Raw genomic sequence first — 24446 nt, 5'->3', positions numbered from 1 at the left:
GCAAAGAAATAAAAACGGTAAATACAAGAGACAGAGAAAAAAGGGCTGGAAAAACAAGACACCGGAAAAAAACCAGCCCGAAGTGCTGCGCCCGCGCGGCGCAGAGCGGCCTGAGCAGCCGGAGCGGCCAGAGCCGCAGCGCGGATTGGGGGGAGCCGCGGAGCGGAGTGGCCTGAGCAGCTGGAGCAGCCAGAGCCGCGGCGCGGAACAGCCGGAGCGGCCAGAGTGGCCAGACCCGCGGTACAGAGCAGCTGGAGTCGCGGTTCCGAGCAGCTGAGCAGAGCAGCCAGAGCAGCCGAGCGGAGCGGCCAGAACAGCCGGAGCAGTCAGAGCTGCAGCGCAGATTGGCTGGAGCGGCGGCGCGGAGTGGCCGGAGCCGCGGAGTGGAGCGGCCGGAGCAGCTGGAGCAGAGTGGCCAGAACAGCTGAGCGGAGCGGCCAGAGCAGCCGGAGCGGAGCGGCCAGAACAGCCGGAGCAGCCAGAGCCACGTCGCGGAACGGCCGGAGCGGCCGGAGTGGCCAGACCCACGGTGCAGAGCAGCCAGAGCCGCAGTGCAGAGCGGCCGGAGCAGCCGGAGCAGCCAGAACCGTGGTGCGGAGCAGCCAGAGCCGCGGCGCAGAACGGCCGGAGCGGCGCGGCCTACATCTCCCCTAGCAACACCAGGCTCCAGAGAGGAGGGAGACTCAAAACAGAGCTCAAATCCAGAGAGGAGGTACTCTGGCCTCGCGGCCTAGGATGCAGAAGCAGCGTCTTACTGCTGGCGGCAGCGGCGAGTTCACCGGACGGCCCTAGACCAACCCACTCAACCAGCCACCAGGCGCCTGAGAGGAGGGGTGGACAGCGAGCCGAGGTGAGCAGGTGCTGAACAGCTGGGCGGCAGTCAGCAGTTTTGTTGGTGCAGGGAACATCTAAAGCTCCCAAGGGCTGGGCGCAGCACAACTGGCAAGGATTCAGAGCAGAGTTCAAAACCAGAGAAGAAATACGCCGCATCACGGCCGAAGGCGTGGCAGTGGTGCCATATTGCCAGTGGCGGCAGCAGCGAATCCACCGAGTTCACTACAGCTCCATCAGCGCACTCAACAACCGTGAGTCAAATTGCGGCCCCTAGGGGAGAAATCCCAGTACTGCACTCCCAGGGACTTGCGCAGATAGTCTCCCTGGGTCGGAGATTTTAGCAGTGCAGCCCAGTGGGGGAGTGGCAGTGGCAGAGATATCATACCATAGTCACAACTCCCCACTGGAGAACGCCCAACTTGGCACCCCCCACGGTCTAAGCAGCCTTGATTGACTCCCTGGGTCTGAGACTTTGTGATACAACACAGTAAAGGAGTAGTGGTGACTGAGATACCATAGACTAGAGATCCAGAGCATCTTAAGTGAACTCGTAGTGACTCAGGGAAGAACCCAGAGAAGGCACAAACTTCCAAAATCATGGGAAAGAGAAATAACAATGGAGCAGTGAATGCCAACAACACCACAACATCAGAATCTGATAACACAGAAACCCAAAGATCTCTAGAAGATCAAATTAGGAAAATAACTTTAGAAATAATAGAGGACTTTCGAAAAGAATTTAGAGAGAGTCAAAAAGAGATAAAGGATGCAATTAATGAAGTAAAGGCCTCAATTCAAAGTATAAACAACAGATTAGACCACATGGAGAATAGAATCTCGCTTCTTGAAGATGATCATGCTAAAAATGAACGCATAGTTTCTAATTTAGAAAAAAAAACCCGACAGCAGGAATCTGACATTGAAGAAATATGGGCCCATTTCAAGAGAGCTAACCTAAGAATAATTGGAATAGAGGAGGGAAAAGAAGGTGAAACCAAAGGGATCAACAATCTCTTCAAGGAAGTAATAGCGGAAAATTTTCCAAACATAGAGCAAGAGGTCGATACAAAGGTCCAGGAAACTTATAGAACTCCCTTTAGACAGGATCAGAGAAGAGGATCCCCACGCCACATAATTGTCAAAATGACTAATGTGGAAGCCAAGGAGAGAATCTTAAAGGCAACAAAAACAAAAGGCCATGTGACATACAGAGGCAAACCAATTAGAATCACTCCAGACTTCCCAAACCAAGTTATGAAAGCCAGAAGGGCTTGGAGTAACATATTCCAAACTCTGAAAGAAAACAACTTCCAGCCAAAAATTTACTACCCAGCAAAACTATCCATCAAATTAGATGGGGAAATAAGAAGCTTCCATGACAAACAGCAACTGAAGGAATTTATGTCTTCAAAACCAGCGCTAGAGAAAATACTCAAGGAGATTAACTGCAAAGAGGAAATGGGTAATTCACGCCAGAACCAAAGAAACAAGAATTCCCATCCAGCGGACAACTAAGCAAAGAAGAATAAACAGTATCTCAAACAGAAATAAGATCTTAACATGTTGGGAATTAAAAATTATCTCTCTATAATCACACTAAATGTAAACGGCCTCAACTCCCCAATAAAAAGACATAAAGTGGCAAAATGGATTAAAAGCCAGAATCCATCCATCTGCTGCTTACAAGAAACACACCTCACAAGTAAAGATAGGAACAAACTCAAGGTAAAGGGCTGGAGCAAGGTAATCCATGCTAATGGTACTCGAAGACAAGCAGGAGTAGCAACTATGATATCAGACAAGTTAGACTTCAAACCCAAACTTATTAGAAGAGACAAAGAAGGTCACATTTTACTGGTAAAAGGAATAGTCCAGCAAGAGGAAATAACAATAATCAACATCTATGCCCCAAACGTAGGGGCAGCTACTTTCATAAATCAAACTCTTTGTGACATGAAGCCACACATAAATCCCAACACAATAATACTGGGAGACTTCAACATACCTCTCACAATACTAGACCGATCTTCCAGACAAAGGGTCAGTAAAGATGTCTCAGAACTAAAGAACACCATTAACCAAATGGACCTTTTGGACACATATAGAATATTTCACCCAACTACAGCAGAGTTTACATTTTTCTCAGCTGCTCATGGAACCTTCTCCAAAATAGATCACATCCTGGGACACAAAATGAGCACTAGCAAATTTTAAAAATGTTACATACTTCCCTGTGTCATTTCAGACCATAATGGAATGAAACTAGAAATCAACTATAAGAAGACCCAGAGAAACAACATAAACATGTGGAGACTGAACACCACACTTCTGAATGAAGAATGGGTCATAGAAGATGTAAGAGGTGAAATCAAGAAATTTCTAGAAACAAATGAAAATAAAGAAACAACATATCAAAACCTCTGGGACACTTTGAAGGCAGTATTAAGAGGAAAATTTATAGCACTGAGTGCTCACATAAGAAAAACAGAAAATCTTCAAATAAATAGCCTTATGACACACCTCAAAGCCCTTGAAAAGCAGGAACAATTGGACCCCAAAGCCAGCAGAAGACGGGAAATTATTAAAATTAGAGCAGAAATTAACGAAATAGAGAATAAAAAAACAATACAGAAAATCAACAAAACCAAAAGCTGGTTTCTTGAAAAAATTAACAAGATTGATAAACCACTAGCCAACCTAACTAAAAAAAAGAGAGAATCAACCCAAATTATGAAGATAAGGGATGAAAAAGGAGACATTACTACTGACAGCGTAGAAATCCAGAGGATTATCAGAAACTACTTTGAAAAACTATACTCCAACAAAATGGAAAATCTGGAGGAAATCGACAACTTCCTAGATAAATACAACCTTCCTAAACTGAGTCAAGAAGATACAGAACACTTAAACCAACCAATAACAATCAAAGAGATTGAAATAGCAATAAAGAGCTTACCATCAAAGAAAAGCCCAGGACCAGATGGTTTCCCAAGTGAATTCTATAAAACCTTTATAGGAGAACTAATCCCAATACTACTCAAACTATTTCGGGAAATAGAAAAAACCGGGACTCTCCCAAATACATTCTATGAAGCCAACATCACACTAATACCCAAACCGAATAAAGACAGTTCAAGGAAGGAAAACTACAGGCCTATATCTCTGATGAACTTGGATGCAAAACTATTAAACAAAATACTAGCAACACGCATTCAAAACCACATCAAGAAAATCATTCACCATGACCAGGTAGGGTTCATCCCAGGGATGCAAGGCTGGTTCAATATACGAAAAACAATCCATGTAATTCATCATATAAACAGAATCAAAGACAAAAACCACATGATCATCTCAATAGATGCTGAAAAAGCATTTGATAAAATTCAACATCCATTTATGATAAAAACACTGCAGAGAATTGGAATAGAAGGAACATATCTCAACATTATTAAGGCAATCTACAATAAGCCCACTGCCAACATCATATTAAATGGGGAAAAACTTCAAGAATTTCCCCTAAAAACTGGAACGAGACAAGGATGTCCACTATCACCACTTCTCTTCAATATAGTACTAGAGACTCTAGCCAGAGCAATAAGGCAAGAAAAGGAAATCAAAGGAGTACAAATAGGAAAAGAAGAACTTAAGCTTTCACTATTTGCAGATGACATGATACTATACTTAGAAAACCCAACAAACTCAACCAAAAGGCTTATAGAACTGATCAACAAATTCAGCAAGGTATCTGGATACAAAATCAATCTTAAAAAATCAGAAGCTTTCCTGTACACCAACCATAAATCCACTGAAAAAGAAATTCAGAAAACACTTCCACTCAGGATCTCCCACAAAAAAATAAAATACCTAGGAATAAACTTGACCAAGGAAGTAAAAGATCTCTACAAAGAAAATTATAAAACACTGAAAAAAGAAATCGAAGAAGATCTTAGAAGATGGAAAGACCTTCCAAGTTCATGGATTGGCAGAATTAATATCATTAAAATGGCCATCCTCCCAAAAGTGATCTACAGATTTAATGCAATGCCCATTAAACTACCAAGATCATTCCTCACAGACATAGAAAAATCAGTCCTTAAATTTATCTGGAATAACAAAAAGCCCAGAATAGCTAAGGTAGTTCTCAGCAACAAAAACCACGCAGGAGGAATCACAATACCTGACTTTAAACTATACTACAAAGCCATTGTAATAAAAACAGCATGGTACTGGCAAAAGAACAGATATATAGACCAATGGAGCAGAATAGAAGACCCAGAAACAAGTCCACACACTTTCAGCCAATTGATTTTTGACAAAGAGGCCAAAAACATACACTGGAAAAAAGATAGCCTCTTCAACAAATGGTGTTGGCAAAATTGGTTAACCATATGCAGAAAATTGGATGTTAATCCCACTTTTTCACCCTGTACAAAAGTCAACTCACGATGGATCAAAGACTTGGAAATTAAACCAGAGACCTTGAAGCTCCTTGAAGAGGGCATAGGTCCAACACTACAACACATAGGTACAGACAAACATTTCCTCAACAAGACCCCAAAGGCACAACAAATTAAAAGGAGAATCAATACATGGGATTGCATGAAACTGAAGAGCTTCTGTTCAGCAAAGGAAACTATCAAGAATCTCAATCGAGAGCCAACAGAATGGGAGAAGATTTTTTCCACCTACACCACCGATAGAGGACTAATATCTAGAATATACAGAGAACTCAAGAAACTCAACACTAAGAAAACAAAGCATCCAATAACAAAATGGGCAAATGAACTAAATAGACACTTCACAAAAGAAGAAATTCAAATGGCCAATAAATGCATGAAAAAATGCTCAACATCACTGGCCATCAGAGAGATGCAAATCAAAACTACCCTGAGATTTCACCTAACTCCAACTAGAATGGCCATCATTCAAAACACAAACAACAACAGATGCTGGCGAGGATGTGGAGAAGTGGGAACTCTAAGACATTGTTGGTGGGATTGCAAATTAGTGCAACCACTTTGGAAAACAGTATGGAGAATCCTCAGAAGAATGGGAACAAATCTTCCATTTGATCCAGCAATACCACTGTTGGGTATCTACCCAAAAGAAAAGAAACCAAACTACCAAACTAATGCATGTGTATCTATGTTCATAGCTGCACAATTCACCATAGCCAAACTATGGAAGCAGCCAAGATGTCCATCAACAGATGAATGGATTACAAAACTGTGGGATATGTACACAATGGAATTTTACTCAGCCATCAAAAAAAACTCAATTACACCATTTTCAGGGAAATGGATGGAACTGGAGGACATTATGCTAAGTGAGATCAGTCAGGCACAAAAAATAAGAAATCAGATGCTTTCCCTAATATGTGAGAGTTAGGGAGAAATGGGTCATAGGAGGAACTCTTGGAAGAGGATCAGTAACTTTTAACTCTGTTTACATTGTCTTTGGATATACAATATTTTTTTTATTTTTTAGGGAGTTTATTTACTCTTTTGTTGCCTGTGCCATTGAAATCATATCCAAGAAATCACTTCCAATTTCAATGTTGTGAGGTTTTATGACCCAGATTTTCTTCTAAAAGCTTATAGTATTAAGATTTATATTTAGGTCTTTTATCTATTTTGAGTTAATATTTGTATATATGTTAGGTAAGGGTCCAATTTTATTCTTTTTCATTTATTATTATTTTTCAACAATATTTAGTTAAAAGACTAGTATTTCCTCCACCAAAAGTTCATGGAAACCTTGTCAAAAATAACTTGACAATGTATGGAAGAATTTATCTCTAGGCTTTTAATTAGCTCCAATGGTTTATATATCTGCCTTTATAACAGTACTACACTGTTTCAATTATTGTAGCTTTATATGGTTTGAAATCAGAAAATATACATCTTCTAGCTTTGTTCTTCTTTGAGACTGTTTTGGGTATCTAGAGTCCATATTCCATATCAGGATAGATTTTTTTCTGAAAAATAAATAAATAAATGTATGATAGTTTCACCTAAAAAAAAAAAAAGAAAAAAATATTCTCTGGTAAGAAAGAAAGCAAAAAGAAATATTGAAATGTTATCTTTAAGTCATCAAAAGTTTGGTACCAGACAAATGAAACTGTTATGTGAGATTATCAATGTTAATATTGTATAAATTGCTATAATACTAGATGTCAACCAGTAAGCCAAGCGTGGGAAGGAGGGATGGGGAGGGAATGGGGTGGGGATCGGGTAGGGGCTAACTGGGCGAGATGTGCATGTATGTCCACAAAAGTATTTTCTTTATACCACTATGATGTATGAATACATTGCACCAATAAAAAATAAATTAAAAAAAAAATAAAGAGTAAAAAAAAAAAAAAAAAAAAAAAAAGATTCTAAAGCCAGCAAAAAAAAAAATAAATAAAAACAAAGGGGCTACTTGGCTCTCCTGCGCAGGCTCTATAAAGCGGCCTGTCAGTCGGATGCTACCTGATGCAGCCTGGAGCGTGACTTATGAAAGATACAGGCAGCGGGGGTTTCCACCCTCTCACAGTGTAACCTCATCGTCCCACTCCCCTCCTCACAAATGGGTGTGACACCAACACAAGCACCAAAGCAATTTATTCTCAAACATGAAGATAAAATCATTAATCTTTTTTTCTTTCTCCCCCCTCTCTTTTTCTTTCTTTCTTTTTTTTTAGTACTGGAGATTGAATTCAAGGGCATTCCACCTCCAAGCTATACCCCCAGCCCTTTTAATTTTTGTTTTGAAATAGTCTCACTAAGTTACTGAGAGTCTCACTAAATTGCTGAGGCTGGTCTTGAACCTGCAATTCACAAAATTCTATGTCAGCCTTCCAAGTATTGGGATTGCAGGCGTGCACCACCATTCCCAGCTAAAATCATCAATCTTTTTTGTGTTTCTTTATGGTACTGGGGATTGAACCCAGAAGTATTTTGCCTCCGAGCTACAACCCCAGATCTACTTTTATTCTTTATTGTGAAACAAGGTCTCACCAAGTTGTGGCGGGCCTTCACTAAGTTGCTGAGGCTGGCTGCAAACCTTTGATCCTCCATCTCTGCCTCCCAAGTACTGGGATTACAAGTGTTGTGCTACCATGCCTGGCTTAAAATCATTTTTTTTTGGGGGGGGGCAGTACTGGGGGTGGAACCCAGGATCATTCTACCTCCGACCTCCACCCCCAGCCCTATTTTTTATTCTTCATTTTGAAACAGGGTCTCACTGAGTTGCAGAGGGCCTCACTACATAGCTGAGGCTGTCTGAGAACCGCGATCCTCCTGTCTCAGCCTCCCGAATGCTGGGATTACAAGCGTGCCCACCACGCCCGGCTTAAAACCATCAATCTTCACAGTGATTGAGCATTAAGATCCCAAAAGAGAGTGAATACTTAGTACACCCCAAAATTATATTAATCACGTTATTTTATTTCTTATGTATATATGTGGTACTAGGGATTGAACCCAGGAACAATCTGCCTCTGAGCTATACCCCAGGCTTTTTTTTTTTTTTTTTTTTTTTTTGCAGGTCTGGAACCCAGGGGCATCTGACCTCCGAGCTACACCCCCTGCCCTATTTTTTTTTTTTAATATTCTTTTTATTTTGAAACCGGGTCTCACTGAGTTGCAGAGGGCCTCGCTAAGTAGCTGAGGCTGTCCGCGAACCTTGATCCTCCCGTCTCAGCCTTCTGAATGCTGGGATTACAAGTGTGTGCCACCACGCCCAGTTTATCTTTTAATTTGAAATAGGGTCGTGCTACATTGCTGCGGGCTTGCCATGTTGTTGAGCCTGGCTCTGCACCTGCAATCCCCTTTCTCAGCCTCCCGAGTGCTGAGGTTACTGCCAGGTGCCAAGTTCGTTTTCTCAACCACTGATGCTAACGCCTCGCTCGCTTATCTTCCTTTCACATCAGTCTGATTGAGAAGCAGATGCCATCTGGCACTGCAGGCTCACATTGACACCGGCACGCTGCGCCGAGCCAGGCGGCGAGTCCCGGGCCCCGACAGCCTCCTCAGCGCCCGGGGGCGAGCGCAGGGCGGCAGCCCACTCACCCGCTTGTCCCAGATGCGGACGTCACCATCGTGGCTCGTGGCGAGGCAGTGGGTGTTCTTCTTATTCCACTTGACCTGCGAGGCCCCGGCTGCAAAGAGAAGGCAGAGGAAGCAGGCTGCTGCCCTCGCCGCCTCCAGGAACACGGCGGCGCCCGCCGGGCGCTGGGCAACGCGTCCTGGAATAGGCGCGGAATCCTTCTGTTTCTGGGAGGGCTGCACCAACTGCCCCATCGCAGAAAAGCAGCAGCCAGAGAGAAGTGAATTAGTACCTGGGAACAGGATCACAGTCACCTAACCACGGAAACCATCTCCGGAAAATGGCCCGCCACGGACTGAGCAGAAGCAGAAGGAAAATGTCGTTTCTTTGGGAGCAGCGGTCAAGTGGTCACCCATGGCTGGCTGGGAGGTGACCTGCCCACGGCCTCCCGATCCCTGCTCGGCCCCTGCGACACCAGAAGAGCCTCAGCTCTTGCACCGGCTCCGTCCCACTCTTAATCGGAGTCGCTATCTCTGAGTCTTGGAAACGCAAGGCGTGAGCCGAAGCTCAGCTGGGACGTGGGCCCCGTGCGGGCCAGTCCCGCTCCGGGTTCACTGCCCCGACCGTCAGCTGAGCGGCACCAGCAGCCCGGAGCCAGCCCGGCGTCAATCTACTCCTCTTCCCTCTGCTGACGGGAGAGGCAACACGAGGGTGAAAAGAGCGGCCTAAAGCAGGCGAGGTGGCCCACGCCTGGAATCCCAGCACCTGGGAGGCTGAGACAGGAGGATTGCAGGTTTAAGGCCAGCCTCAGCAAGTAGGGAGACTCTCAGGAAACTAGTGAGACCCTGTTTTAAAATGAAAATGTAATAGGGCTGGGGGTGTAGCTCAGAGAGAGAATGCCCCTGTGTTCATCCTCAGCAACACGCCCACAAATACACGCACAAGTATATACGTGCGTGTGTGTACTACTGTGAGATAGCACACTAGAACTTACTCCTCCTATTTAGCTAGATCTGGGTACCTATTATCCAACTCCTCTGCTCCCCGATTTGTCTTTTTCCTTTACTTCTTTCCTTTTCATGGTACTGGAGATTGAACTTGGAGGCCTTCTTTCTCTGGGCCACACCTCCAATTCTCTGTAATTTTTGGTCCGAAAACAGGGTCTCACTAGATTTCTGAGGACCTCACAGCGTTGCCGAGGCTGGCTGGAACCTGTGGTCCTCCCGTCTCGGCCTCCCAAGTACTGGATGGCGGGCGTGCGCCACCGTGCCCGACTTTGTTTTCTACTGAGATAGAGAGTACCGCAACTCGTCAAAGGACGAACGTGGGGAAAGGTAGCACGTTACTTAAAAGACTCGGTTTCCAGACAGGGCATCAACTAGGGGAGAAAGAGAAAAAAGCTTGCTCCATCTCCTCTTGAAAGAGACACTTGAGGACTTAAAAGTTCTCAAGTAAACTACTTTCCCAGTGGGGGCCTCATCGGAACATGAAGACTCCCAAAGGATTCTGGGAACACCCAACTCAACTTGCCTCACTAGGCTCGTGATAGCAGAGCCCAGTGAAGGTCCCCGGCGGGGAGTGCTCTCGGACTCAGAGAGCACTCTAGAGAGCGCGGAGAGGTGCTCTCTCACTCCTCCCCAAACAGCAGTCACACTGACAGATGGGGACCGGCGGCCCGAGCAGCAGGACCCAAGGCTGCGCTCTCAGGGAAGACAGAGGAGCCTTTTAAAGGTCCATCAACTTCTTTGCTTTTTTTTTTTACCCCCTCCTCAGGTAGTTCTGGCGCCACTCCGAAACCTCAATGATGGACAAAAAGGAAAGAAGTCTCCTACTTCTACTTTTTTTCCTCCTTAAACTGGGGATTGAACCCAGAGGTGCCCTACCATTGAATCATACCCCAGCCCTTTTTGTTTTCCATTTTGAGACAGGGTCCCACTAAGTTGCTGATGCTGGCCTCAAACCTGCAATGCTCCTGTCTCGGGCTCTCAAGTACTGGGATTACAGGTGTTTGTTTATTTATTGTAGTACTGAGGACTGAACCTAGGAGCATTCTACCTCTGAGGTACACTCCCAGCCCTGTTTTTCTCTTTTCTTTTTTTTCTTTTTTTATTTTTTGATGGTAGTGGGGATGGAACCCTTCTACCTCCGGGCTACACTCCCAGACCTATTTTTATATTTTTATTTTTGGAAACAGGGCCTCTTAAGCCAGCAAGGCTGGCTTCGAACCTGCGCGATCCTCCTGTCTCCACAGGGATTACAAATGTGCGCCACCGTGCCCGGCTCCTTCCCACAAAGCTGCTGAGTATCGCAGTGAACCTGCAACCCTCCCAAGTACTGAGATTATAGGCCTGCCTCACCGCATCTGACCCCTAATCTGATATCAAACATAAAATGTAGATAACACATGACCTCACAGATCAGCCTGGGTAGCTAATGTAATCATGATGGTAAATATCTAAGAAATGAAATGTGGAGGTACAGAAGAAAAAAGAATAATGGAATCAATTTACAAATGTATATTCAGATGTACCAAGAAGATGCAAAAAAATTAGGATTTTTTTTTTTGGTACTGAGGATTGACCTCAGGGACATTCTTCCTCTCAGCCACACACCCAGCCCTGTTTTATTTGGAAACAGGGTCTCTCTAAGTTACTGAGACCCTTACTAAAGTGCTGAGGTTGGCCTCAAACCCGCAATGCTCCTGTCTCAACCTCCCAGCACTGTGACTACAGGCGTGCGCCACCATACTAGCAAGGAACAGGATTTAGGAAACAGAAAGTATATGTTTTTATCATGGATTCTAAAACATTGATGAGCCGGGCGTGGTGGCGCACGCTTGTAATCCCCGCGCTTGGGAGGCTGAGACAGGAGGATCGCGCAGGTTCGAAGCCAGCCTCAGCTATTTAGTGAGGCTCTCAGCAACTCAGTGAGATCCTGTTTCCAAATAAAATATAAAATAGGTCTGGGAATATAGTCCGGAGGTAGAAAGCCTCTGGGTTCCACCCCAGTACCACCAAAATAAAGAAATAAATAAAGAAATAAAGAAATAAAACATTGATGATTGGGCTTCATCACTGTGAGCAAATCACACGAGTTTTATATCCACATTCTACTCTCAGAAAGTGGTTGGAAGATTCCCTAATGAGCCCCAATTGAGAAGTGCAAAAATAGTCAATTCCAAGGAACCATGAAAATAGGTGGATCAGAAGGTAATTTCAAAGACTCAGGTCATCCATGTTTGATGACACCATGGGATACAATCGGCACAATCTAGATTTGTGGAGAAAGCTCGGGACAAACAACCTGGTTTCTTCAACCGTCTCTGAAGGAAAGAAGAACAAATAAATCCAAAGAGGAAGGAAAAAATAACTATCAACTAAAAAAGATGAGAAATATATCAACCAAGCTGAGCTGGCATGGTGCATGCCTATAATCCTAGCACTTGGGAGGCAAAGACGGGAGGATTGCAGGTTCAAGGCCAGCCTCAGCAGTTTAGCAGTACCCCCAGGAACTTAGACCCCATTTCAAAATAAAAAAGGGCTGGGGTATAGCTCAGAGGTACGATGTTCCTCAGTTCAGTCCCCAGTAACCTCCATATTCAACCACTTAGAAGTAAAGATTTTATTTTATTTCTTACTGAAAAAAAAAATTTTTTTTAAAGAAATGGGCTGGCTGGGTGTGGTGGTGCACGCTTGTAATCCCCGTGCTTGGGAGGCGGAAACAGGAGGATCGTGCAGGTTGGAAGCCAGCCTCGCTGGCCTTAAGAGACCCTATTTCCAAATAAAAATATAAAAATAGGTCTGGGAGTGTAGCCCGGAGGTAGAAGAGCTTCCAGGAACCCCAGTACAAGAAGGAGAAGGAGAAGGAGAAGGAGAAGAAGAAGAGGAGGAGGAGGAAGAAGAAATGGGGTAGAATGGGTTTGGTAGCACGTGCCCGTGATACCAATACTTGGGAGGCTGAGACCAGAGCATCGCAGGTTCAAGAGTAACCATGGCAACTTAGAGACACTCTCAACAACCTAGCAAGAAACCTTGTATTTAAAAACAAAACAAATTTTAAAAGGGTTGGGGTATATCTCAGAGGTAGAATGCCTCTGGGTTCATCCCTAGTACCAAAAAAAGAGAACAGAAATGGGCTGGAGGGATAGATCAGTAGTCAAGTATGTGCTTGGTCAGCATGCACAAAACCCTGGATTTGATCCCCAGCACCAAGAAAAAGAGAGAATGAGAAAGAGACAGACTGACAGACTGATTACTGGGGACATCTGAATACTTCTTAGATACATGATGATATTAAAGAAGCCATGATTAATATTTTAAATATGTTCATGGTATTGTGATTACTTTCTGTGGTATAATAGCAAGGTTTGGTTTCAAAATAATCTGAAGAGGAAGCGCAGGGGCAGAGGTAAAGGAAGACCGGGTGTGTGGGGAGAATCCTGAGGCCCAGGTGGGCTGGGGTCAGCGGCAGGGTGGCTCCTCGCCACGCGGGGCTCACGATTCTGCCCAGCACGGCAGAGCGTGGACGTGGCTACTCAGACATGGCTGTGAGAGGGACGGACAGGGCAGAATGAAGGGACAGGAAGGCGTGGGGCCAAGACGGCAGGGCGCTTGCACTCACCCACGGCAGACAGCGCCACGGCGGGTTTCCTCGTGTCTCTGAAATAGAAAGCAGAAGTCAAATGCCCAGCCGTGCGCCGCCAGGCCCGGGCTTCTCATCCTTTACGCGTACACTCTGCTCGCTCCTCAGTGGGTCTTGGAATTAGATCTGCTGAGAGCACCTTACGAAATATAAACAGAGACCTGTTTTCCCTCGAGGTGGATGGACTTTCTCAGCCACTTCAATCGAGGCTGAGTCTAAATTTCAAATCCAGTGACTCTGCAGAACGCAGATTACACGACTCTGCTGGCGAGGGTGGCCCCGCATGGCAGGAGGAGCGCCACACACCCCCTCCTGGGGCACCGCTCCTAGGGGCAGCAGGTGACAGTGGACAGAGGAACTGCAAGAGCCTTCCAAGGGCATCGCAGAGGTGGCCCCAAAGCCGCTCCAGGCGTCCCCGATACGGAGAGCCAGAAGCAACAAACGAGTGGGCAGACGAAATGCGGCACAGACACAGATGGGGAATATTCACCTAAACAAGGACGTTTGCACCTGGCAGGCAGAGACAGGAGGATCGCAGGGCCTCCTGTCCATTTCCCCTCTTCCATCTCCCCTGGACTCAGCCTCTCCCTGGACGCTGCCTTTGGCTGGATGGGCTCTGAACGCTCAGTCAGCTTAGAGGCACACCCCTGACTCCCTGGGAACCTGTCATGATCGACACGTGGGGCATCCCCTGGAAGAGCTCACGTACTGATGTGGGGATGTTCGGAGGTAAAGTGACTGAATCATGAGAGCTGGTCTCATGGGTGGATAAATCCATTAACTGATTACTGGCTGGTAAGCAGGGTGTGAGTGAGGAGGAGTCGCTGGGGTGTGGCCAGGCCCCTTCTCACTCCCTCTCCGCTTCCCGCTGCGGCTGCCACATCTTGAGCTCTGCGGAGAGACCTGGCCCAGCATCTGAGAGACCCAGCGCTGTGAGCAGATGAATCTTCCTTCTTGAGCTGCGGTGCTCAGGTATTCTGATCACCACAGTGAGAATGCTGACTGTGCTGGACTGGAGGGTCCGCCCCATCGCAATGCCTGCCTTGCCTTCTGCCTCCAGCCCCACCCTGGGTAAAACAGTGCCCAGTTACTGCTGAGGGAAGCAGCGCCACTGGCTGGAGGAGAGGGCGTCCGGCCTGGGAGACTACTGATTGCCCCTGCCCAGAGTAACACCTCTAAGCACACAAATGGAACGTTCTGTTTTGGTTTTGGGGGGTTTTTTGAGTACTAAACATTGAACCCAAAGGCATTCTGCCTCTGAGCTACACCCTCAGACCTCTTTTTTTTTGTTTTTAAACAGGGTCTCACTAAGTTGCAGAGGGCCTCACTAAGTTGCTGAGGCTGGTCGTGAACTTGTGATCCTCCTGCCTCAGCCTCCCAAGTACTGGAATTACAGGTGTGCGCCCCACCTGCTGTTCCACTTTGTTTTCAGAAGGGGTCTCGTCATGCTACCAGGCTGGGCTCAAATTCAGTCCTCCCCCTTCAGCCTCCCGAGTAGCTGACCAGCAGGAACACTGTTCTTACAAATGTGCAGCCCCAGCCAAGGGCTCCTTCACTCTTTGCTCCAGGAGGTGCAACCCTGAGAGGTGGATCTTTGACAGATGGGGAATGGAGGCTCACAGAGTCAGCAGAGAGCTGCGGGGCTCAGCACTGCCTGCTGTAGCAGATGTGTGTCTGCGCCCCGCTGCAATCCCACACTGACACTTGCCACCTCAGTGAACTCCAGCTCTACTTCCAAACGCCAGCACCTGTGCTGCTCTGCCAAAGGGATGTCCCTGGCTGCTGCGGCCTGCTTTGCGGAACGCTGGCAGGCCTCAAGTGCCAAGGAATCCAGGCCCAGGGGGCTGCCTTCAGCACTGACGGCACCGTAGTGCCCACGTCCTTGGCCCTCTGTGGGACACCTCCAAGAAGGGAGTTCTGCACCAGCTCCTCACTCCCCAGTAAGATTTAGCTCTGTCTGTTCAAAGTGGTACCCAGAGGATGTTCCCTCTCTTTACAGCCTTCCCCATCTGCTTCTCCTCTCCACCCCCTTACCAGCACTTCTTTCTCCTCCTATGTAATTGTACCCAACCTATCTCAGAATCTGCAACTGGAGAAAACCAAACTAAGCTGTAATCGCTAAACCAAGTCCTAAATCATCCCACAAGCAAGCGCTTGTGCCTCTTCTCTGTCCTTACTTGATATCCCAAATATAGATGTAGGTGTCCACAGAGCTGGTGACCAGGAGATCTGGCTCGAACACTGCCCAATCCAAGTCGCTGGGACAGAAGAAATAAACAGGACAAAGAAAAAAAATTAGTGACTGGTTCCAAAGCACTACTAAACCTAGGCTCTAGCAGCTTTAGAACGATGCCGTCCATGGGCTCGAGAGCACCCAAAGTTCTCTGGGAATGACCAAGGGTTTACTGCACTTGGAAAGAACCATCCGAGCCCTTCTCTCTGTAGTTACAAGCTATACTAACACCTGCTCTCCCAAAATAGAGTATCTCAACTTAAAAAATACAGTTTCTCTCTCTCCCTGAATAAACAGACACAAATAGACAAAACAAAGGGAAAACAGACAAAGTAATATATATAATATATATATATTTATTTATTTGTGGGGGGGGTACTGGGGACAGAACCTAGGGGCATTCGACCTCCGAGCTACACTCCCAGCACTATTTTTTATTCTTTATTTTGAAACAGGGTCTCACTGAGTTGCAAAGGGCTTCACTAAGTAGGTGAGGCTGGCTGAGAACCTGGATCCTCCTGTCTCAGCCTCCCCAATGCTGGGATTACAAACATGCACCACCATACCAGGCTGACAACGGAATCTTTAAATTGCTATTTTTTATTTATTTTTTTATGCTGGAGATTAAACCCAGGGGTATTCTACTTCTGAGCTATACCTCCAGCTCTGTTTCATTTTAAATTTTGAAACAGGGTTTCATTAAGTTGCTGAGGTCCTCACTAAGTTGCTAAGACTGACCACAAACCTGCATCCTCCTGCCTCAGCCTCCTGAGTCCTAGGATTACAGGTGTGCACCATCATGCCCAGTAAACTGCCTTTCATGTGTATGTAATACTGGGGATTGAACTCAAAGGCATTCTATCTCTACCTCTATTTTATTTTTATTTTGAAACAGAGTCTCCCTAGTTGAAAACAGTCTCCCTACCTGCTGAGGCAGTCCTCAAACCTGCGATTCTCCTGTCTCAGCCTCCCAAGTATCGGGATTATAAACGTGTACCACCCATCCAGCAAGTTGCCTTTTTTTATTTTTTATTTTTGCTAAACTGAGAATTGAACTTAGGAGCATTCTACCTCCAAGCTACACCTCCAGCCCTATTTTTTATTCTTTATTTTGAAATAGGGTCTCACTAAGTTGCAGAGGACCTCACTAAGTAGCTGAGGCTGACCACAAATCTGCGATCCTTCTATCTCAGCCTCCCAAGTACTGGGATTACAAGCGTGTGCCACCTCGCCCGGCTGCAAGTTGCCATTTTTTAAATCAGACTTAACCACAGGAACTTGGGTAGACCCACCCTCTTCATCAGAGGCGAACGACCACATTTCCACACAGCCTTCCGTCCCCTCAGCCCTGGAAAGGCAGTTTAGCCCACACAATGTGCCCCACGCTTGGGGTATCCGAGCTCTCCCATCACTCCACTTTCATACCCATGGGACTCCCAGGTGCTGCTCCCCAGAAACAGTTCCCCGGGGAAGGAGGGGGTCAGTAACACTCTGGAAGGCTGTAGTGGGAGGCGGCTGCGCGTCTGGGCCATGGACTACGTGCAGAGCCCGGCGTGGTAACCCACACGCCAGGGGAAGGGCAGAGGGCGGCCGCTCACTGCCGTCTGCACACACTCCTGGGACTGCGGGTCCTGAGCTGGGGTTCTCTTGCGTGGCCTCTCTCCCTCCTGTAGCAAAAGCAACACGAACCCTTCACCCTGGGCTGGGGTACAGCCAAGCCTTCTGGGACTGGGATCACAAGCTACCTGCATGACGGTTCCTCAATACTGGCTGTCTGCCGAGTTCTCTGCCAGCAGCTCGGTGGGCACGAGGACCTCCCAGCCACAGCAACATGGCGGACGGCATCTTCACTAACCAAAGCACCACAATGAAGTGAGGCGGGCCGCCTACCTGATCACACGAGTGTGGCCCTGTAAGGTGGTGCCGACTTCCCCAGTGCCGTCTTTCCACTTATAAAGATCGACCCTTTGGTTACTCTGAAAAGAAACAAGGGAGAGAAGGCATCGTGTAGCCCGGCATGCACAGCGGAATATACATCCTCATCCCAATCTAAAGTGGAGGACTTGCCAGGCGAGGTGGTGCACGCTTGTAATCCCAGCATTCAAGAGGCTGAGACCGGAGGATCGCAGTTCACAGACAGCCTCAGCTACTCAGGGATGCCCCTTGCAACTCAGTGAGACCCTGTTTCAAAAATAAAGAGCCAGGTGTGGTGGCGCACACTTGTAATCCCAGCATTTGGGAGGTTGAGACAGGAAGATCCTGGTTCACAGCCAGCCTCAGCTACTTAGTGAGGCTCTCTGCAACTTAGTGAGACCCGGTTTCAAAATAAATAAAGCCAGGCATGGTGGCGCACTCTTGTAATCCAGCATTTGGGAGGCTAAGACAGGAGGATCACAGTTTGTCTCAGCTATTTAGTAGGGCCCTTTCAACTCGATGAGACCCTGTTTCAAACTAAAGAATACAAAATAGAGCTGGGGGTATAGCCTGGAAGTAGAATGCCCCTGGGTTCCATCCCCAGTATCAAATAAAATAAAAATAAAATAAAGAATAAAAAATAGGGCTGAGGATGTAACTCAGAGGTAGAACGTCTGAGTTCAATCCCTAGTTCCACGAAAGGAAGGAAGGAAGGAAGGAAGGAAGGAAGGAAGGAAGGAAGGAAACGAAATCAAAGCCAAATAAAACAAGGCATGTGACACAGGCTTGTTAATTCCAGTAAGTTGGGAGGCTGAAACATTGGGATGGCAGGTTCAAGGACAGCCTCGGCAACCTAGCAAGGCTCACAGCAACCTAGCAAGACCCTGTTTCAAAACAAAAAATGGGTTGGGGATGTAGCTTGGAGGTAGAGTTCAATCCCCAGCAACACACACACATGAACCAATCACTTCATATACACTAGGAATGACTATAATTTAAATTTAAAAGAAAATAACAAGTGTTGGTAAGGATGTAGTTTTTAAAAACTGGAACCCTGTGCATTTGGTGGTTCCTTTAAAAACTTAAAAACACAGAATTACCATATGGCTGTTTAAGTCCACTCACAAACATACATCTAGCAGAACTGAAAATGAGTATATCCATACTCGTGTTCAGATCAGTATTAGTCATTATAGCCAGCAAAAATGTTCATCAATAGGTAGGTAAACAAATTATAATATATATAAACAATGGAATAAAATTCAGTCATAAAAAGGAATGATATTCTGGTGCCAGGCGTGGTGGTGCACATTTGTAGTTTCAGCACTCACGAGGCTGACACCAGAGGATCGTGGTTCGTGGACAGCCTCAGCTACACAGCAAGGCCCTTCCCAACTCAGTGAGACCCTGTTTCAAAAACACAAAGACTAGAGCCGGGCGTGGTGGCGTACGCTTGTAATCCCAGCACCTGGGAGGCTGAGGCAGGAGGATCACACAGGTTCAAAGCCAGCCTCAGCTACTTAGTGAAGCTCTCAGCAACTTAGTGAGACCCTGTTTCCAAATAGAATATAAAATAGGTCTGGGAGTATAGCCCTGAGGTAGAAAAGCCCCTGGGTTCCAACCCCGTACCACAAAAAATAAAATAAATAAAATAAAATAAAGCCAGGTGTGGTGGTACACGCTTATAATCCCAGCATTTGGGAGGCTGAGACCAGAGGATCCCGGTTCTCGGACAGCAGTGAGGCTCTTTGCAACTCAGTGAGACCCTGTTTCAAAATAAAGAATAAAAAATAGGGCAGGGGGTGTAGCTCAGAGGTCGAATGCCCCTGGTTCCATCCCCAGACCCGCAAAATAAATAAATAAATAAATAAATAAATAAATAAATAAATGGCTAAAGAAAATAGGGCTGGGGGTGTAGCTCGGAGGTTACATCTCCAGTACTGCAAAAAAAAAAAAAAAGAAAGAAAGAAAGAAAGAAAGAAAGAAAGAAAGATAGATAGATAGATAAATAAATTCTGGTACTTGCTATAATATGGATGAACTCAGAAACATTTAGCTAAGTGTAAGAGGTCATACACAAAAGATCACTTCTTGTGTGATTCCATTTCTACGAAATATCCAGAAGAGATAAATTCATAGAGACAGAATGTAGGCTGGTGTTTACCAACGGGGAATTGAAGAAAAACCACATAAAGGGTAAGGGGTTTTATTCTGGAGTAACAGAAATACTGGAACTGGATAAAAATGGTATTTATAAAGCATTATGAATGTAGAAAATGACATAGACTCACTCTTTAAAACTATTAGTCTCCCGTTATCCTTGGTTTCACTTTCCATGATTTTAGTTACCCATGGTCCACTGTCGCCCAAAAACATTCAATGAAAAATCCCCAAAGGAAAACAGTTCATCGATTCATGGGTTTTAAATTGGGTGCCGTTTTGAGGAGTGTGACACTGGGATATGAGTCACCCCTTTGCCCGCAGACTCCACACTGCAGATGCCACCTGCCTGGGAGTCACTCTTGCCGTCTCAGTTTTTTGAAATCAACCACTACACTATCACAGTGCTTGTGTCCAAGTAACCCTATTTTACTTAATAATGACTCTTAAGGAAAAAAGGAGTGATCCTGGCAATATGGATATGTCAAAGAGAAGTTATAAAGTGCTTTCTCTAAGTGGAAAGGTGAAAGTCCCCTGAGTTAACAAGAAAGAAATTGTATGCTGAGGCTGCTAAAATCCGTATTCAGTTATTCTTGTCGGTCTCTTGCTGCGCCTAACTTGTAAGCTGAACCTTATCATAGGTATAGGAAAAACATACAGAGGGTTCAGTAATAGCTGCAGCTTCAGGCATCCACTGGGGATCTCGGAACACATTCCCCGTGGATAAGGGAGGAAGGGCACACGGGCGTGGTGGCACATGCTTATTACAATCCCAGCATTTGGGAGGATGAGACAGGAGGATCACAGGTTCAAAGACAGCTTCAGCTACTTAGAGAGGCCCTTTGCAATTTAGTGAGACCCTATTTCAAAATAAAGAATAAAAATAGGGCTGGGGATGCAGCTTGGAGGTAGAATGTCCCTGGGTTCCACCCCTAGTAGAGGCACGGCTGTCTAATTGTGGGAGAAGAGAATGAGGACACAGCATCTTGGAGAAAGAAGTCACAGACGGCCTCGCCCAGATTCTTTTGGGGTCATAAATTTCTCAGGAAGACAAATAAAGCTTATGCATATTTTCCCCTGAAAAAATTCACTCATAAACAGGCACTCAAATTTAAGCAACTTAAACAATCTCATGAATTGGGATCGGGGAAGAATTCCTTCCTCTGAGCAGAAAGGTTGTAGGAAGCCTTCTGCTCTCTCTGAAAGTGAGGAAGGCCAAGCCCAGACCAGCTTCCTCCCAGTCACTCTCCTCAGAACATCTCTCAGGGCGGTTTAGCCACTGGCTAATTACATGGCTGCTGATGAAAACAGGTTCTCCCTGTGATCCCAGTACCTGAAAGGCTGAGAGGGGAGGACTGCAGGTTCACAGCCAGCCTCAGCAACTCAGCAAGGCCCCCTGCAACTTAGTGAGATCCTGTTTCAAAATTAAAAACAAAATAGGGCTGAGGGCATAAGCAGCTCAGGGTAAATGACCCTGGGTTTCATTCCAAGTACTGAGAAGAAAAGAAAAAAAAGATTCTTATTATTCTCATTACACACAGAATTGAAGGCTTCACTTATTTCCCTTTCAAAAGCTGGATACAGGCTCTAGAAAGAGAAGGCCTGACACTGATGGAACCAGCAAATATACACAGATACACACAAAAAAAATGTTTTTAAATCTGTACTTGACTCTGTTTCTTGCAAAACCATCCTAACCTCTTATCTGACTGAGCAGTGGACTGCGTTCTCCTCTCTTCAGGACACCAACCTGCCAGCCCTAGATGACACATTTTTTTTTTAATTGGTGCATTGTAATCATACATCACATTGGAGTACAAGACTTGAGGGGATATACAAGCACACATCATCCAATTAGCCCTCATCCAGCCCCCATCCCATTCCCTCCCCCTCCCTTGATCCCATGCTTGTTTGGTGATTAACTTTGATACATATGTTTATGCACCTCCTGCTTTTTAAAGAGGCTCCATCCTCCCCTATTCCATACCCTCTGATTGGTCACCTCAGTTGCTTCACTATAGGGCCCTTTCTATAGCTCAACCTCTTCTGTTGCCCCTTTCCTCCTAGCTATTGCTGATTAGGGGAAGTATCTGGTTTTTATTTTCTGTGATATTTCTCTGTGCATGCCACATTGCAAGTACCGATCCCACTCTTGACAGCCCCAGTAGTGGCCTGGCTACCCGGTGGACTGATCCAGACCTCGCTGGCTCAAGCAGCGGCCTTGCCTCATGGGAGGCCCCGAGTCTGGTCTCGCTGGCCCCGACACCAGCCTAACCCCTCAGCTGGCTCCAATCCTGGCCTCGCTGGCCCCAGCACCGTCCTAGCCTCAAGGCAGGCTCCGATACCGGCCTCGGCAGCCTTGCCTCCCGGAAGGCTCCGATGTCGGCCGCTGGCCCTGGCACCGGCCTAACCCCTCGGCAGGCTCCGATCCCAGCCTCAGAGGCCCCAGCTCCGGCCTTGCCTCACGGCAGGCTCCAATCCCGGCCTCGGAGGCCCCAGTAGCAGCAGGCTCCAATGCCGGCCTAGATGACACATTTAAAAGATGACACATTCGTAAACAAACTCACCGAAGCTGCAAAATAGTGTGCGGCGCTGTCATGAGGGTTCCACTGCACCGCGCCAATGTCCCACTTGCTCTGGCGGGAGATCTTCCGGTGACCTTCGAAAGGCGCGTCTAGGTTGACGATGTACAGGAACCTGCGGCTGGGAGAGCAGCATCAGCATCAGCATCGCAGCGATGCTACTGCATCAGCACTGAGCAGAGCAGCGCGCTTACAGCTGCAGACACACCGCGCAGCGCTCCTGAGCTCCCAGATGCACACGACATTCACCTCCCCTGAAAGGCATCCGGGTGGCAAGGCCGCTCGAGCCGGCAGCTCTGTGAGCGTCCACCTCCAGAGCTGGCCTACCATGAGCGTCACCCAGATTCTCTGAACTCAGTCAGCCCCGGCCCGTTGCTCCCCCAGTCTCTGCCCACGCCCGTTAGGATCAACTACTCTACCCAGTATTCCCACTGCGTGGTCTGCACCTCGACTGCTGTGCTGACCTCTATGGCAGGGCTACTAATGAAAGGCTCTTGAACCAGTTCAACTCAGGCCTGGCGCAGGGCCCGTGCCTTGAGTGTCTCTGTGTGCTCCGCCTCGGTAGGCACAGTGCTCTGCACTCCAGAAATGTGTCTTAAATTAAAAACGTCATTTTTCACTAGGCCAAAATCCTGCTGAAAATGTCAAATTCCCCTGAAAATCTACTACCTAGAAACTAAATTAAATCTATCAGGAAGGAAAATAATAACCCCACAAAAAGAAATAATCATTAAAATAACATAGTAAACCGGGCGCGGTGGTGCACGCTTGTAATCCCAGCATTGGGAGGCTGAGATTGGAGGATCACAGTTAGTGGACAGCCTCAGCTACTTAGTGAGGCCCTCCGCAACTTACTGAGATCCTGTTTCAAAATAAAGAATAAAAAATGGCAGGGGGTGTAGCTTGGAAGTAGAATGCCCTTGGGTTCCATTCCCAGACCCGGGAAAAATAAAAATAAAAAAACAAAAAAAAAACAACATAGTAAGTGCCAATAATATCCAAGGTGTCAATCAGTATAAGGAATCTGAGCCAGGCATGGTGACACATGCCTGTAATCCCAGTACTTGGAAGGCTGAGATAGGAGGATGATAGGCTCAAGACCAGCCTCAGCAACTTAGTGAGACCCTCAGTAATTCAGTGAGACTCTGTTTCCAAATAAAATAAATAAAATACAGTTGGGTGTGTGGCTCAAAGGTAGAATGTCCCTAGATTCAACCCTTAGTACCAAAAGTTAAATAAATAAAAATTTTTAAAAAGGGCTAGGGGGAGCCGGGTGTGGTGGCACATGCTTGTAATCCCTGTGCTTGGGAGGCTGAGACAGGAGGATCGCACAGGTTTGAAGCCAGCCTCAGCTACTGAGTGAGGCTCTCAGAAACTTAGTGAGACCCTGTTTCCAAATAAAGTATAAAATAGGTCTGGAAGTATAGCCCGGAGGTAGAAAAGCCCCTGGGCTCCACCCCGAGTACCACCAAAAAAAAAAAAAAAAAAAAGGGCTGGGGGGGTAGCCAGGAGGTAGAATGTCCTGGGTTCAATCCCCACTAAACAAACAAATAAATAAATATCCTGAAAATAAGGATGTCCTATGTTCACCTATTTTCCTTTTAAGTAAAAAATAAATCATTGGCATGTAAATCAACATTTCTGCAGTCATCTGCTATAGATCCTTCAGTAGAAAGTACTCGAAGCCTCCAGCTATCAATAAGAAAAGGCAGACTCAAAAGTAAATTTTAGAGTCCCTATTCAGAAAAATGACAGGTTAACCGGGCATGGTGGCGCATACTTGTAATCCCAGTACTTGAGACAGGAGGATCACAGTTCGCAGACAGCCTCGGCTACTTAGTGAGGCCCTCTGCAACTCAGTGAGACCCTGTTTCAAAATAAAGAATCAAAAATAGGGCTGGGGGTGTAGCTCAGAGGTAGAATGCCCCTGGGTTCCATCCCCAGTACTACACACACACACAAAAAGAAAACCACTCTCTTTAATTAAAAAAAAATTATGACAAAATACAGTTGACCCTGAACTTGCAGTGGGTAAAGAAGGCCAAGTGAGG

General features: G+C 46.3%; 1 protein-coding gene across 5 annotated transcripts in view; it reads right to left on the bottom strand.

Annotated features, from left to right (window-relative positions):
- The window catches only part of WDR59 (WD repeat domain 59), a gene marked incomplete at both ends in the record, with an annotated part of 81437 nt that overhangs the window by 45376 nt on the left and 11615 nt on the right, over positions 1-24446 (bottom strand). For all 5 annotated transcript variants that reach the window (XM_080702049.1, XM_080702051.1, XM_080702050.1 and 2 more), the window contains 5 exons: positions 8889-8977; positions 13486-13523; positions 15684-15764; positions 17630-17715; positions 22381-22516. In XM_080702049.1, the coding sequence (XP_080558175.1) occupies positions 8889-8977; positions 13486-13523; positions 15684-15764; positions 17630-17715; positions 22381-22516 (430 nt within the window). The remainder of the gene's footprint in view (positions 1-8888; positions 8978-13485; positions 13524-15683; positions 15765-17629; positions 17716-22380; positions 22517-24446) is intronic.

Source organism: Muscardinus avellanarius (genome assembly GCF_963383645.1).
Source record: "Muscardinus avellanarius genome assembly, chromosome: 10".
NCBI classification, from domain to species: domain Eukaryota; kingdom Metazoa; phylum Chordata; class Mammalia; order Rodentia; family Gliridae; genus Muscardinus; species Muscardinus avellanarius.
Note: the sequence above shows the minus strand (reverse complement) of the source record. Positions and strands in the feature narration are given on the sequence as shown.